At 39.3% G+C, this 16,889-nt stretch overlaps 1 protein-coding gene across 2 annotated transcripts in view; it reads right to left on the reverse strand.

The window, feature by feature from the left end:
- Klhl7 (kelch like family member 7) overlaps positions 1-16,889 on the reverse strand; it is a 55,293-nt gene that overhangs the window by 4,115 nt on the left and 34,289 nt on the right. For both annotated transcript variants that reach the window (XM_055612772.1, XM_055612773.1), the window contains exons 8-9: positions 5,786-6,026; positions 2,359-2,560 (exon numbers count right to left, since the gene is read on the reverse strand). In XM_055612772.1, coding sequence (XP_055468747.1) covers positions 2,359-2,560; positions 5,786-6,026 — 443 coding nt within the window. The remainder of the gene's footprint in view (positions 1-2,358; positions 2,561-5,785; positions 6,027-16,889) is intronic.

Genomic DNA, 16,889 nt, shown 5'->3' on the forward strand with positions numbered 1-16,889 from the left:
TGCCTTCACATATAAAAGTACAGTAGGAACTTGAGGCAGTCTGGTATCCACACAGCCATTCATCGGTCTGAGAACTATCATCTAGCCACTACTCAATGAGGCCAAGAATACTAACAGACACTGTCATCTACATAACTGAACACAGACCACTGAGGGGGCTACTTCCTTCTGACTGAAGCTGTTGCTTCTGTGTGCACTTCCACAGCTGGCACTTGTAGCTCTGAGGGGGCTACTAGCACACAGGCTTGTGGTCATTTAACAGCTAACGACACAAGACTTCAAACAAGAAAACTTGGCATAAGTATATTTTAAGATGGTTATTTTAAACTTTAAAAACTGAATTAAAAAAACAATTTTATGACATATTCAGAACTGAATATTAACAATTTTTCTGTTTTGTATTTATGCACTGGTATTTGTTTGGCTTAAAAGTGGTTTCAGAACCACCACTATGGAGGCCGTCATGGTTCTGTTTTTCAAGAAAAACACATATCCGTGTGTTTGCCCAGATGAAATGACAAACTTATAGCTTGGAACGCAAGCAGTAAGCACTGGTCCTTCATGGCCACACAGTAAGCCTGCCATTGTGTAATACAAAAAGTATTTGGCTTGAAGATTCCATCTGCATTCTTTGTTCTTCTCCCAGCATGTCAATAATACAGAGTTCACGTTTTCATGTGTGCACATTCTGAAACCTGACAGTTTGAAAGCGGCACAATCCACCTTCTTTTATAATGTACATGTAGAGTGTGCACTGTACTCTTAAGTCTCCAACCTCAAGGTTCAGGGTTTAGAAATTTTTCTTTTTTAAACTTTTTACATTTATTATTTTTACGTTATCTGTGTGTTTTGCCTGCATGTATGTCTAGGCACATTTTTGCCTATGCCCAAGGTCAGAAAAGGGCATTGGATCCCTTGGACCTGAAAATATGGATAGACGTGGGGGCTGGGAACTGAACAAGGGTCCTTTGGAAAAGCACCTAGTATTCTTAAACACCGAGCCATCTCTCCATCCCCCAGATAACATTTTATTGATGAAAATTAAAGAGTACTGAGAGAACGTTAAGAGAATCTAAATTTAAAACACAAGCCCAACATAACAAGAGATGCTAACAAATCTTCAAAATTTTTACATATTCTCAAAATTGAATATTCAGTTAGTTTTTAAAAATACTGAGATTACAGGTTTCTTTTCTTTTATTTGTTTTCAAAGCTTATTGTGTGTGTTGAAGCAGGGAGCTCCTATAAGCATGCAAATGTAGAGGCCAGAGCTGTCTTCCTCCATGGTTCTTTGCCTTATCTGCCTCGAGAGAGTGTTTCTCACCCACCAGTAAGTCAGCTCTCAAGCTCCACCTCTGCCACCTCCACACTGCTGCCTTACAGGTACAGGCAGCCATGCCTGGCTTTTCCCCTGATGCTGGGCCACCACCCAGTCCCACACAATTGTCTCCTCCTTGCTGTAAATGAGAATATAGTGACTCAGCACTGATCTTGTCTGAATAAAGATCTTTAGATTTAGATCTAGAATATATATAATTACGGGTTGCAATTTGTGGTGGTTTGAATGAAAATGGCCCCTACAGGCCCATAGGAAGTGGCACTATTAGACCGTGTGGCCTTGTTGGAGGAAATATGTCACTGGGGGTGGGCTTTGAGGTCTCAGATACTCCAGACAAGCCAGTGCCACTCACTCTTCCTGATGTCTACAGTAGGTAGCAGAACTCTCAGCTACCTCTTCAGCACCATGTCTGCCTGCAAGCTACCACACTTCTTGCTGTAATAATGAAGTAAGCCTCCTAATTGTTAGCCAATCCCAATTGAATGTTTCCTTGTAAGAGTTGTCATGGTCACATGGCATTTCTTCATAGTAATGGAAACCCTAAGAGAAAGTTCATAAATGTTGATTTTTAAAATTGAAAGCAATAACACAAAGAAAGAGACCACAATATCTCAATTAAAGCACTAGGAAATATTTTGAGTAAACTCAAGATGCACCTAGAGGAATGTAATGCCCCAATTTGTAATATTGCTACTTAGGGATAAAATAATTTCATTCTGTTTTCTCTTTTTCTCTCCTACATTTCTTGGTCTCTGAAACAATATTTTATGAATCTGATGGACCACCAGGAGTATCTCACTTATATTTATTGTACAAGCAGGACCAGAAAGAGAGGGGCTCCCAGGTGTGACAAGGTCAAGGTATTTCCTAAGGTCTCAAGGCTATTTAAGTGTATGTATATTCTTAAAAGAAGAATTAAATTTCTGTTAGGTTCTTTCTCCCTTCTACCTTTTTGCATTTTCACCCAGTAAGCTTGTGGAATATAATAACCCTGACAATCATTTTAAATGAATACATACGTTTCTGTGGCAGGGTCATACACTTCACAGGAGCTAAGCACTCTCCCAGAAACATTGTTCCCTAGACTTCCACCACAGACATAGATGAGGCCATTGGCCTCCACCATCCCGTGGCTGCAGCGCTGAGTTAGCATGCTGGGCTTCGTGTGCCAACTTTCAGTTCTTGTATCATAGCACTCAAATAAATATAGAGCCGAGTTTCCTGTGAAAGAAAAGGACTCAAAGTAAGAGGCTGGGCTTGGGCACTGTGAATGTAAGGGCCAGCTTGGGGTTCATAGTGGGGCCCAGTCTCAATACCCTCCCTGGAAAAGGGTCCTACCATCTCATCATCTTGGCCTGGTATGGATTTGAATTGAAATAACTATAGGACTAACTGAAGAGAGGGAAGAATTTAAATTTGTAGATATCATTTTTTCTATTTATCATAATAGTTTAAGAAAAAGCTAGTACTGTTGTATGGATCTTGGGAAACAATTAAACAAAAGGATCTTTTGGACAGATTTGTTAGTAATTAAATTTTAGGAAAAGAAAATGTCTTGATTTCAAAAGAACAAAAGGAACCATTATATAGTCTTCAAAGCCAGTCGTGTATGATAAGAATTATGTGTTTCAAATGTAGTTTTAGAACATAGCTACGCTTCTTAAACTGTAAGATCTGGCAAACTAAGGTAGATCTAAACCTTAAAATGTAAAACTTAATATATGACAATATGCTAAGACTTACTTAGTATTCTATAATTCCTACCGCTCCATTAACAAAACTATATGCAGATGAGCCCTAAAGCATTCTGGTCCTTCCCTGAGTGCACCATCAAGGTGTCAGTGTATATCTACCTGGTATGCTAATTATGCATTTTAAGAGCAACACATATATTCACTATGTTCTGTAACTTTTGCATGCTGTAGGAGCTCAGTAAGAATTTTGGAAATCATTTCACTGAGGAGTAAGCACTCGGAACTTTTATCTAAGTATTTCTTTTCTTGTTGAGACAGGGTCCACTTTGTCCACTTGCTGTCCTGGACCTTGGTGTGCAGGCTGGGCTGCTCTGAATTCACAGCCTGCCTCTGCTTTAGTGCTGGGATTAAAGATGTGTATCACCACACACAGTTATTATCACTGGAGTCATCTAATCACCTCTGGGATTTTCTGTTGTTTTGTTGTTGTTGTTGTTGTTTGTTTTTTGAAACAGGGTTTCTCTGTGTAGCCTTGGCTATCCTACTTGTTTTGTAGGCTGTCTTGACCTCAGAGATCAGCCTATCTCTGCCTCCTGAGTGTTGGGACTAAAGGTGTACCTACCACACCAGCTCAGAAATTTAATCTTTGGTTTTGATTCTGATTTAGAGGAAGACTTACATTGACTTTATTTTAGCTTACGACCTATGTAGAATAGGAAGTGAAGTCTATCACTAAACTATTTCCTGTCTTCCTGAAGGAAACAAAGAATTTCTTATCCCCCCTGTTTGATGTAATGGTAAATGATTTAAAAAATAAATATTCCTAAATATATAATGAAGTTCCATGGACTCTGATTGTCTAGAACATTCAAGTTTCTGACTTCCAAATCCATAATAAAAATTTCCTTCTACCTTTCTCGTTAGGAAATATGGAAAATGTTAAAAATATTGTTAGAAAGTAATTTTTCTTTATCTAGTTTTACATCATTTTTACGAGACTTACAAATCAGAATTTATTGTACAAAGCTGACAACATGCCAACATTTTTTATGTGACAAAAATGAAAGTATATGCTAACTATACACTACATGCTTCAAAATCTAAGAACTTGCATTAATAAAACTGTCACATTTTATTACATTTTAAATCTATGTATACACAATTAGCAATGGCAGCCTGAAAGGTCACCCAGGAAATAACTTTAATGGAAGTTCCCTTTAGTGTTACACTAAAGGCGGCTTGGATGGATGGCTCTGTTTCCTGCCCTGTTTGTTTTTATCCTGTTTGTTTTTGAGTTCATATGAAAGTATCATGGACAGGTTTCTGGGAGAGTCAACATCTGTCAGTCAACTACAGTCTAGAGAGGTTAGACATAATTATATCTCACCGTGACTGCAGTGTATTTCCTTCCAGAGGCATTATTTCAGACTCAAGTCATTCTCAGTTCGGTAAGAGCCACAGGAATTCAGAGCACAGAGTATAGATGCAGAAAATAACAGTAACTGCATTCACTCAAGACCGTTTGCTGAAAGCGCGTTTCCCAAGCAGTGAGGTCTGAGATGTGAGGAGAAGGCAGGGCCTGATCGTTCTCAACACACCAGGGAGTGGTGGGAAAACACGTCAGAACCCTAGTCATATTGCTTCGAGTTCTGTAACTGGCTCTTGAATTAAGATTCTGGCAAGCTCACAGGTAAGTGAGCTAAACTGGCATGTATTCCTTTCACTCTTTTACATGTAAGTAAAGATCTAGGATATGATTTTCACACATGAAGAGAATTGGAGCCTGGGCATGGTGGAGCACGCCTGTAATCCCAGCACACCAGGAGGCGAGGCAGGTGGATCTCTGTGAGTTCAAGGCCAGCCTTGTCTACAAAGCAAGTTTAGGACAGCCAAGCTACACAGAGAAACCCTGTCTCAAAAAATGAGATAGAGAGAGAGAGAAAGAGAGAGAGCGAGAGCAGTTCTACCAGGAGAATTTTACAGAGAGAGGTTGAATAAGAAAACAATCCAGACACAGGTGAAGACAGAATGAGCCAAAGAATGAGAAGGAGCCAGAAGATTAGAACAGATGGCTGGAATTAGTTTGAAGTCAAGCAGAGCAATTTAGAGGCCGAGAGAAAAGCCATTGAATAAGTAAGCTGGGAGAGAAGTTTGAGCCAGAACAGCTGAGTTGAACTAGCCAGCCCAGAGCTCAGAAGGAACAAGAAAGGGTGCGTTATTAAGCAGTAAGTCTCAGAAGCTGAAAACGCTGCATGGAGGCTAGAAGCTTCCAGGACTAGGCCTAGGTTAGCACACTGAAGCAGTAAGTCCTCAAGACGATTACAACCGGCAAATAAAAGTTACTTTTACAAGAAAGATGGCATTACAGTCTGTTTCTTTCTTAAATTGTGTCTGTGGGTGGGTAGGTGACTATCATGCAGGTGCCCGAAGGCCTTTCAGAGCTGGAGTTACTGGTGGTTGTTAGCCCATGTAATGTGGCTACTGGCAAGTGAACTCCGGTCCTCTGGAGCCGCAAGATGTGCTTTTAATCACTGAGCCATCTCTCTAGCTCCAGAATGTTGGCACTCTTATCAATTAATAATTTGAACGATTAAGGTAAGCTTACAAGGAAACAGGCTCTAAAATGTTAACAGACCTGTACTTAAATTACCGAAGTATCTGGACAAATATCCTCAATTTTTGAGAAATATGAATGCCAAGATACTTGGGTTAAAATAATTCCTGTTAAACAAAAATTTCCACAGGGTCTTACCTACTTCTGAACCTCCAGATGTATAAATTTTGCCTTCTGCAGCACAGGCAGCAAGGCTGTCTCGAGGTGTGGGAGGGCCCAGTTTGGAATACCAGCTATCCTTCACAACATTGTAGCAATCCATTCGCTTTATGGGGAAAAGCTGAGAACCTCCCAAAATGTATACTACGTTGTCCCAAAACACACACGCTGCATCTCTTCGTTTTTCAAAGGGGCAGCGGATGTCTGTCCAGCTGTAATCCTGAAACAAGACAGAAGAGGAAGCATTCAGAAACAGAAAGCAGAAACAACAAAGCACAGATAAAGATGATATAAAGAGTACGGGTGTACTCTGCACATGTAAAATGTTTGACTCAAGTTTAAACGGAGTGACTTCTTCATGTTGGCCAGCTGGGGTGGGAAGGACATGACTGATGTGCTGTGGCTTTGAAATAAACGTATCTGGATAGATTACTACTACCCTGTCTTCTAGTCTGTCGTTGATCTTGAAGACCATAACTCTCAAATAAGTAGAATCATTATTTTTAGAAGTGCTTGTTTTTATTCTTTTTAATTGTGGCTGTGTCTATATATGGGCGTGTGTGCGCATGCACAGACTCTAAGTGATACATGCTTCCAGTAGCCGTTTTCTCCGTCAGTTTTGTCCCAATCAGTTCCTTAAAGTCCTATCACAGTGTCCATCTGCTTCCTATGTGCTTTTCTTCTTTTTTCTTTTCTTTTTTTTTTCTAGACAGGGTTTCTTTGTGTAGCCCCCACCGTCCTGGAACTCAGGCTGTCCTTGAACTCAGAGGCTCGCTTGCCTCTGTTTCCCTGAGTGCTGGGATTAAAGAATGTGCAAAAGATGCCTTTCGTTCTGTTTTGTTTTTGTATGTGCTTTTCCTACTTTATTATCACTCCAATTATATTGGTTAATCAGCCTGAAACTTGTTAATTATGTATAAAACAAACTTACCCACCAATTTGTAGACTTCGGCTCTGAACAGTAATTGTTGTATGGAAATTTAACTTACACCCAAGTTTCATGATTTCAGAACAATGATGGAATGGATATCAAACAAAAGAGACAGGAAAAACAAAAGTGGGAGAAGCTACCATGTCACTTAGGTATGATGAGTAACTGTAACCTTAGGGCAGCCTTAGGAGGGCAAGCATGCACCCCCGAAACTACTGTAATGTTACTTTTATTTTTTAAGTGAAAGGAAATTGAAGGTGATGCCCTGAATAAAATTTTGTGCGATTTTGACTCTAGAGTCTCAATTTCACTGTAATAAAGTCTTACTGGAAGATGGCAACATGTTCCCATATGGACTGTCTACATGTGATTTCATTCAGCTGGCACCTGCAACAGAAACCATACCTCAACACCAACAGTATCCACTGTTTGTCTCTTTACCAGCCCTTTTCCTGGCCCAGGTAACTAACTGGTCTCTAGCCAATATTCAAGCCTTCCCTATCTAGTGATAGCTTTACAGGTTGTGTTCTTTTTCCTTTCAGGCACAGTAAATGTAGAAAACAGTGGGTTTCATTGTGCTGCTTTCACACACGCCTATAAAGTTCTTGATTATACTCAGGTCCTCCATTATTTTTTCTTCTTTTCCCACGTCCTTTGGGACCTTCTCTCGTCTAATGTCATTAAAGAGTTTACATATGAGAAAAACACACAATAAATGCCCACACCTGGTTTATCATTATGTTTTGTGGCGTCTAAGGACGCTTCTCTCCACCTGCCATGTATATGGGGCGTGTCCCTAAAGGAACAATACTGACACTCTGTTCCCGCTGCTGGATCAGCCTGGACTCCAAACAATTCCCAATCTCACTGATAAAGCACTGTGTGAATGTTACTGTTGAGGTGCCTATAAGAATACCAAATTGATATTTATATCTTGTCAGCATCTGCTGTGTCAGTTGTTCATTAGATTAGAATATATCCTAAGAACAGAAGGGCTGATCTTCTAGAAAAGAAAAGTGTATTTGCAGGGACTTTTAACTCTTAACGATCAACGCTTAACGTTTTTTTGTTTGTTTGTTTGTTTTGTTTTGTTTTTTAAATAAGGAAAACAAAGCATTAATTACTTAGGACTTCATCTTTAAATCAGGATCTTTGGTTAGCAAGATAAATATCACATCATTTTGAAGCTTTAGTCTTATCCAATTGACACTGAAAGCCTAAGGATACTTTTACTTTTTTCATTTGAGAAAAACTGTATTCTAAAGAAAACAGTAATTATCATATAGTCTACAAGGAGTAGTTCTTTAAAGGTGATCTAAATGATTCTCATACATTGTATAAATCCAATGAGCAGAAAAATACAACTTAATAAACTACATAACTCAATCTCAGGTCTTGCCACTCTTCACATAATTTACTGAAAGCTATGTGGGAAATTCTCTGTAAGTTTAAAAGATATCAATAAGTACCCTTCTATGAGCTTCAATTAAATTTAGGGTGAAACCACTGGCCACTTGTTCTTTTAAATGATCCCCAACACCTGCTATTCTTCAAATTAAAAATAACTGCCCTGGGGCTGGGGGGATTGGCTTAGTGATTAAGGGCACATACTTCTCAAGTTAGCTTCTCAGCACCAATGTTGGGTGGCTCACAGCAGCTATGACTCAGCTCCAGGTGATAGCTATTCTTGGTTGTCAACTTGACTACATTTGGAACTGTAAGCCCAGGTTGCTGGACAGACCTATGAAGAATTTTTCTTAATAATTTGAAGTGGGAAGACCCACTTTTAATCCAGATCTTATGAGTCTGGAAGATCTACCTTTTATCTGGCCACAGCTTCTGTGGATGCCTACGTGAATGCCATGGAATAAGGACACTTGCTCTCTTTGCCTGCTTGCTCTTGCTGGCTGGTCCATCCCATTACTGGCTGAGGAACCTACTTCTTCAGGATTCCGGTGCATATTGTTAAGACCAGCTAAGATATTCAGCCTCACAGACTTAACAATTACTGGACTCTTGGACCTTCCATTGTTAAACAGCCACTGTTGGACCATCTGGACTAGAGCTTCTAAGCCATTCTAATAAATCCCCTTTAAAAAAACATGTGTCATGTGGTATAAATTTTTATTTATATTTCAATTTATTTATTTATTTGCTTGTTTATTTATATGTCAGCTCCTCTAGAGGTGCAATTCTCAACCTGTGGACCAAGATCCCTTTGGGGAGGGTTGAATGACCCTTTCACAGGGGTCGCCTAACACCACTGGAAAACACAGGTATTTACATTACAATTCATAACAGTAGCAAAATCACAGTTATGAAGTAGCAATGAAAATACTTTTATGGTTGGGGTTACCACAACTTAGGGAACTGTGTATTAAAAAGTTGCAGCATTAGGAAGGTTGAGAACAATTGCTCTAGGAAATGCTGAACAAAATACAGACTTTGGTACCAGGACTGGGGCAACACTAATATAGTATCAGACACCTTCTTTTGATCACCATGGTCAACTAGACTCATGTGAACCCTTATTCCCACACAGACACATGCTCATACTCCTAACTATAAATAAATCTTAACATGTGTCTTGACGTCTTGCTACATTCCAAATTTAAGAATGAAAATGACTTTAAAGGTAGCAAAATAATTCAGAGGGTATAAATGACCTAAGTTTAATCCTAGAGACCTATAATTTATGCAGTTTCTCGAGAAACATCCAATTTTTCTTCGTTTTGAATCAAGATCTTCCTGTATTTTTGAGTTGCACTCAAATTCTTGGTCTCAAGGCGTTCTCTGCCTCAGCCTCCTGAGCAAAGGGACTGCTGACACTGTAGGAGGTTGGTCTAAAGCCAATTACTGGCCCTCAAGATCTTGTTACTGCCCTCCGGCCACACCCATCCTTGTTGGTATAAATCTGCCTAAAACATTATACCTGATTGGTTCATAAAATGGCCTATACCTGGGCAGAGCAGAATTGGGTAGGTGTGGCTAACTTTCCCGGGCTTGGAGAAGACAGAGAAAATCACAGGAGACAGACGAACAGGAAGAGAGGAAGGAGGAAGATGCCATGAGGGTTTAGCCTGAAGAAAACATGTAGGCCAAGAGAAAGGACTCCAATAACAGCATGAAAAGGCCCAGATGAAGAATACAAGCAAGTACCATGGGATTATGGGTGAAAGGTAGTCCAGTTGGGAGATTAAGGTGGATGGCATTGGATGGGGGTTGGGAAATGGATGGTGAGGATATTGAAATAGTGTAAGTGAAATATCTGCCAGGCCCAAGGTAAACAAGGCAATTATAAATCTAACAGGTGTCTGTGTCTTGTTATTTGTGATAGTGGGTTAAATCACACTGCCGTGATAATCTCAGGGCTAATAATAAACATTATATAGCCCAACACTCATATTTTTTATTTACTACAAAAAGACACATACCACCATATTTGATAACTGATTTTTTTTTGATAACTGAATTTTAAACTCAGTTGTTTTTGTGCACGTTAGATACTATGTTTAAAAACTATTAACTACATAGTATTGTAATGGTTACCATTTTTAGGACAGTAACTGAAATGTCCTTTGTAAGCATTTCTACTACAAATGCAAAAATACTCCTTTCAGCCTTACAATTCAGCCTAGTTAAGAAAAAAAAAACTGTTTGGATTTCCTTGGCTACGCTTGTGTATATAAATGGTGAGTGGGGAGAGGTGATCTTTGTTTTATTAAAATACATACAGCATCTCTGGGAAGCCTACCTAATTCTCATAATCTTGTACCCCCACTGAGAAAGTGATCTGATGTTCACTTTTGAAAAATGGAAATAATATAGTTGAAGAAAGACAGTTTGGGCTTGTCAGCTCGTAAGTATGAAATTTGGGCAGACCTTAGCAAAGGAACCAGCTTACACTGTGCAGGGGAAGGGAGAGTTATTTACAGTTCTCTGAAAGTTAGAGAACATGTAGCTTTCAATAAAATGGACAAAGGCACTAAAGTCACACTTCGGGAAGTAACCATAGGCTCCAAAAAAGAGACAAGGAATTATTATCTTAAAATACACTTTAATTCAGTAAAGTTTTATTGAATATTTAATTGCAAAGTTATATGCTTAGTTGCTGGGAAGAAAATTGGAAAATTAGAAAGGGTATGAACGGCAGGGTATAAGTTTTCACACACCACCCATGCATGTATACACACTGAAGAATGACATCCTGTCTTCCTTGGTCCTAGTCAGCCCTTCTTGCCATAGACTATGCTTTTTCAAGAGCAAGTCTCCTTTCCTTCGGTAGGCTTCAGTGACTCCCTTTTCTGAATCCTGACCATGCAGGAGTCCAGCTGGAGAACTGCGCCCTCCATTACACATCCACAGTGGAGGCTGCTTGTGGTGAGGAGCTAGCTGTGACTGTTTTTCTTTAAATGCTTCAGGCAAAAAGATGACTGTGCCATTTCCATTCAAAGAGGAGTAGCATTACTAAGTGAATTCTGAAAACATGCTGTCTCAAATAACTGAAACACTATAAAGATTTAAATAATTACGGCAACCACAATCCAAACCCAGGTCCGTACTACAGTATTATCTTTTAATTACCCCGAATGCAGCTGGCATCTTCCTACCTGGCTCCTGGTTTTGTGGTTGATCATACCATTGAGAATCTGGGGATCTGTGACCAGTTAGCAAAAGGTACTAAGGATTAGAGACCAGGTCTTCCTATACTTTGAAAAACAGAACTTAAATACATTCAGCTCTTTGGCTAAAACATTTCTTCCCTAAAATATCTGTCCTAAATGGAAAACTGAATACCATGTAAAGAAGGCACATATAAAGGTGTTCATTGAAGGGCAGAGAAAAGTTGATATAGGACACATATGAAAAAGACAAAAACGAGAAAGACAGGCATTAAATAAATTATGGTTTATGCTTATAAAAGCAGTCTTCTAAAACATATTTTTACTGGCATCAAATTAGTCCTAATATAATACTGAGTAAAAAAGTTTCATAAACTATGACACTGATAGAAATACATGTAAATGTAAGGAATGGAACAATGTTCACTGTTCATTTATAAAATTTATCATTTTGTCTATGCGTGTATGTGGAGGTCGGAGACTTGGCAGGGCTTGATTCTCTCCTTCCACTATGTGGGTTCCAAGGATGGTGCTCAGGTCATCAGGCTTTGTCTCAAGCAGGTTTACCAGCTGAGTCATCCTTCTAGATCTAGTAGGGTGTATTAATTGTATGACATATTTTTCTTTCACTTTCTTTTTCTTTCTTTTCTGTTTTTTTGTTTTGTTTTGTTTTGTTTTTGTTAAAGACAGGGTCTTTCTATAAAGCCCTGGCTCTCTCTTGAAATTATGAGGACCAGGCTGGCCTGGAACTCCCAGAGATCAATCTGCCTCTGCCTCTGCCTCTGCCTCTGCCTCTGCAGTGATGGGATTAAAGGAATGTACCACCACACCTGGCCTAATGGTATATTATTAAAGTTTTTTCCTCCTCCTTTCAAGTATTGCTGTTCCAACTGAGGCTTTATACATAACAAATAAGTAATCTTATCAATGAGCTATACTCCAAGCTCAGGAAAAAATTTAAACCTGTTTTTCAATAGTAGTACTGTAGCTAACTAAAAAAAGACTTCTGCAGTCCATCAAATGAGAAATATCACTATAGTATAGCAAGCTGAGAGATTAAATTAGGCTTAATAATAGATAATATACAAAGAATATTTCTCAGCTGTTAATAGTTAAAATTAGTGGAGTTAGAAATGAGGACAGAAACAAAAAGGATTACTAAAAAGCATTTCTTCTTTACAGTTTTATGAAGTCATCAAATGTTCCTTTTCTCTCTACTCAAACCTAAACTGAGAAATTTAAGTATGTAATAAAAAGTCACTACCAAAGTCAAACATGACCAAGATACTATGTTAAAAAAAAAAAAACAAACAAACCCAAATTTTTTCTGTTACGGTTTGGTTTTTGGTGTTTGGTTTTTCAAGACAGGGTTTCTCTGTATAGCCCTGGCTGTCCTAGAACTCTCTCTGTAGGCCAGGCTGGCCTCTAACCCCGAGATCCTCCTGCTTCTATCTCCCGAGTACTGGGATTAAAGGATGCATACACACCCCTGGCTAGCAATTGCCCTTTGAGCATAAAATTAGTATTTATGAAGAATCCCTGCACCACCACCCCAAGGCGAGCAATTGCCCTTTGAGAATAAAACACACATTAGTGAAGAATCCCTATGCTAGCATTTTGCCAGGTTGTCTTCAATAGCTTTGCATTTAATTAAGAGTGTGTGAGTGTGTGAGTGTGCACGCACATTGTGAGTGTGCACATGCTGGGGCTTAAACCTAGGGTCTTGGGTATGCTAGGTAAGAATTCTAGCATTAGGTCATATCTCTGTTCCAGCTTTGCCCTTAAATGAACCGTGAGATATAATTTTTAGTCTTGGCATAGCAAGGCACACTACACTTTACATGGCTGTCTGAAATGTCAGAATGTGGTCATACAGTCATTTAATAAAAGAATGAAAAAGAAAAAAAGAGAGAAAATAACATATATGGCTAAGATTCGGATGGCAGAGAGAGCAAGGAAGATAATATGTTAAGAGTACACGAAAGTTTGGCTCCTGCACCTACATCAGGCGGCTCAGTAAGCACCAGCAACTGCAGCTCCTGGCCTCTCCAGAAGTACTGCAGTACTGATACTGCAGAGTCCTCCCCACTCTCACACATAAGTGACTGAGGAGTGATGGTCCCTAACGCAAGCACCAGAGATCCAGATTCAGAAAGAGCTCTGTGACTTTTAAATCTTTAAAAAGCTAAATACAGAAAAATCATAAGACCCAAGACTAGCCAGAAGAAACTGAGAAGTGAATGGTAATCAGAGTCAGAGGAGGAGAACATAAACAAATCCTTGGATTTAAGTCCTTTACTTTGGCCCAGAAAGTTTAGAAAGGCTAAGACTTGCTTAAGGTATATATAGATTTGAAAAGTTTTTTCTAAAAACAGCTGTTTTCCCTTAAAAAAACAAAAACAAAACAAGACAAACAAACAAGACTCAGAAACTAGGTCTCAGAGAAGAAAAATGACTAAGACCTGGTGCTTCTGTTTTTCCACTCATTTGCAATTTTAAAAAAAGTATATTAGGTGCCATTCAGTTAAAAAATTTTTGCTTTTTTACAAACAATTCAGGTATTTGTCAAACCCAAAGGAGGATCCCTGCTCAGTACTCAACATAGTTGTCTTTTTCTCATCATTCAAACTCAGCCATTAAATCTTCTCTAATAACCTCCATGATGCTTCCATAGACATCCTAGTCAAAAATCCAAAAGAGGAAGCCTTTCATTTTCATGCCACCATTCTATGTGACGCACTGGGACACTGGACTGATTAAATTCAGCTAACCTGACTTTTGCCTCTGTGCTCTCTTTTGGCTTCCTACTTCTACAAGTATTTCATATACTCTGAATTTGAGAAGAGGACCATATTATATGCACATTTTACATTTCCCTGTCAGTACCAACCTATAAATTTAAAATTCTAGATGAACTGTGATACTGGTAATGCATGATAAGCATTATTTCTTTAATCTATGTTTTAACAAACAGCTAGTCATAAAATATGCTGTTGCTTACACAAATTTAGGAAAATTAAACATCCCCCCTAAATGCCAATTTTTTCGTTTTTTTCTTTCTCCTATTTCTTCTTTTATTTCCCCCCTGAGGTAGAGTCTCACTATACAGTTTTGGTTGTTCTAGAACTCATTGTGTAGACCAGGCTGGCCTCAAACTCAAAAAGATCTGCCTGTCTCTGCCTCCCAAATGTTGGGATTAAAAGGTGTGAGCCACTATGCATGGTTATAGGATTACCAATTTTCAAATAAAATATTTCTGGAATGGCAGATTCATCTAAGCCACCATATGCCCATTCATTATTAAAGGTAGCCAAGATACTTAACAGATCACATGGTATAGTAAATGGTTGGAACATGTCTTCTCTCTAGATTTGTGTTCATGTATCTATTAACCTCCAGCCACTTCCAGATGGCTACAGCCCCACATGGTAACAACACACAGATCCCATTCTTATTTTCCTTCCGTTCTTCCCACTTCCAGCCTTTATCATAAACCTGAAGCTGTTTGGACTTTCTCCAAACCTTTGCATGATCTGTCAATTTACTATAATTAATGCTGGCTGTGACAGACAATGAATTTGGTATCCTAGTTTGTCAATTTGACATAGCCTTGAGGGATGACTACTCAGATCAGATTGGGCTTTTCTATGAAGAACTGTCATCATTGTTAATTGATGTAAGAGGGCTGGCCCAGATCACTGTGGATGTCACCATTCTCTGGGCAGGTGATCCTAGGCTGAATATAGAGCTGGAGTACAAGCCAGCAAGCAGTTTTCGTCCATGTTTCTACTTCAAGTTCTTGCTTGAGTGCTTGCCCTGACTTCTCTCAATGGGAGACTAACCTGTAAGCCGAAATAAACTCCTTCCTTTCCTAAACTGTTTTGTGTCTTACCGCAGCAACAGAAGGAAACACAACATCGGGGTTAGCCATATTTTCACAGCAAAGTTTCTTAAAGCTCAGTGACAACACAAAGCAACATCTCTGAAAGTGAGAGTTTTAGGAACAGAGGAAGATGGAGTGGAGGATATGAGGTAAAGTCTATGAGGCTATAAAGAGACAGAGGAGGGCTGGCAAGGAGGCTCAGCTGGTTAAGGTGCTGTTGCCAAGTTTAATGACCTGAGTTTAATCCCTGGGTAAAGTAACATGATGAGTTTATGTGAGCTCATGCTGGAACACACATAATGGAAAGACAGAACTGAACCCCACAAGCTTTTCTCTGCTCTCCACATACACATCACAGCATGTTCATGTTCCCTACCCACACCTCACAAAATAAACATGAAAAGATTGAAACTAATATTCCTAATTTGATAAGGCCTTGAAGGAAGGCAGAGCATTCAATGGAGAATCTGTTCAGTGTGTTTCCGTCTTCTCTACATGAACATCTTCATGCTGACAGCTGAGGAAGCTCAGAGGTGCCCATGATGGTTCATTCCTGTCACTTTCCAGCAATGTCATCTGATGGGGTTCACAGCCAGAGTCCATTCTAGTGGCACAGCTGCCCGCATGTGGAGTGTTTTGCTCTTACAGGTGCTTCTGGCCATTCAGCAGTGCTTATGCTTTCACGACAGTGACAGGACTCTTCATACTCTGCGGGTGGCAAAACTACTGGCAAGCTCTTATACAAGTCAGTCTCTCTCCCTCCTGTCTGTCTCTTGTTTTTGAGACATGGTTTCTCTTGGCTGGCCTGAAACTCTGAGACCCACCTGCCTTTGCCTCTGTCTCTGGAATGCTGGGATGAAAGACAAGTACCACCATCCCCAGCTCAAAATTCTCGATTTTAAAAAGGCTACGCTGCATTCCTTTAAGGTCTACTCTTTAGCTTTTATACGCGTTCTTGCAAAATCATATGCAATATATAACTGTCAGTTTCTACTTTCACCACAGGGTAGAACAGTCTTCTCCTTAGTAAACCTTGCTTGAGAGACAAGGTGGTTATATTGTACTGTGAGAGAAAAGTAGTGTGATAATTTTTAGTAAACAGCATTTCTAATGAGAAAATGTGCTCTGAATTAAAGATAAATCTTTTTTCAGGGGGATGAGGACAAGTTTATATTTATACTCTATCTTATAAAAACCAAGTAATAAAATTCCCTGTGAAATATCATTAAATGTTGTATTTGTTCATTCTTCCTCACACACTGGAGTCCTCAATCAGAACAGAGCACATATTAACCACAAAGATTTACTTGGCTTGAGTGAGAAAATGAACTCAGAGTTTGTAATTCTGCACTTGGGAGACTGAAGCATCAGGATCAAGGGGTTCACAGTCAGTCTGGTCTACACAAGATTGGAGAGGGGAGAGCCCAGAACAAACCTTTGAATCCCAAAGACAGATGATATATAGTTTTCTGCCCTTGTAATTTATGAGCTCAGATCCTCTGCTCAGTTTACCACTTGTTTGCTTTCCTGCCAGAGAATACACTAAGTCCGGTTTTCTCTGTGGCATAGTCTTCCTTTCCTTCAGCACATGAAAGTGGTAAGTGAAGATCTTTACAGAGCTTTAAGCCCTTAGCCCATCCTTTCATT

This window comes from Psammomys obesus, unplaced genomic scaffold, assembly GCF_907164565.1.
Source record: "Psammomys obesus unplaced genomic scaffold, mPsaObe1.curated_primary_1811, whole genome shotgun sequence".
In the NCBI taxonomy this organism is placed as follows: domain Eukaryota; kingdom Metazoa; phylum Chordata; class Mammalia; order Rodentia; family Muridae; genus Psammomys; species Psammomys obesus.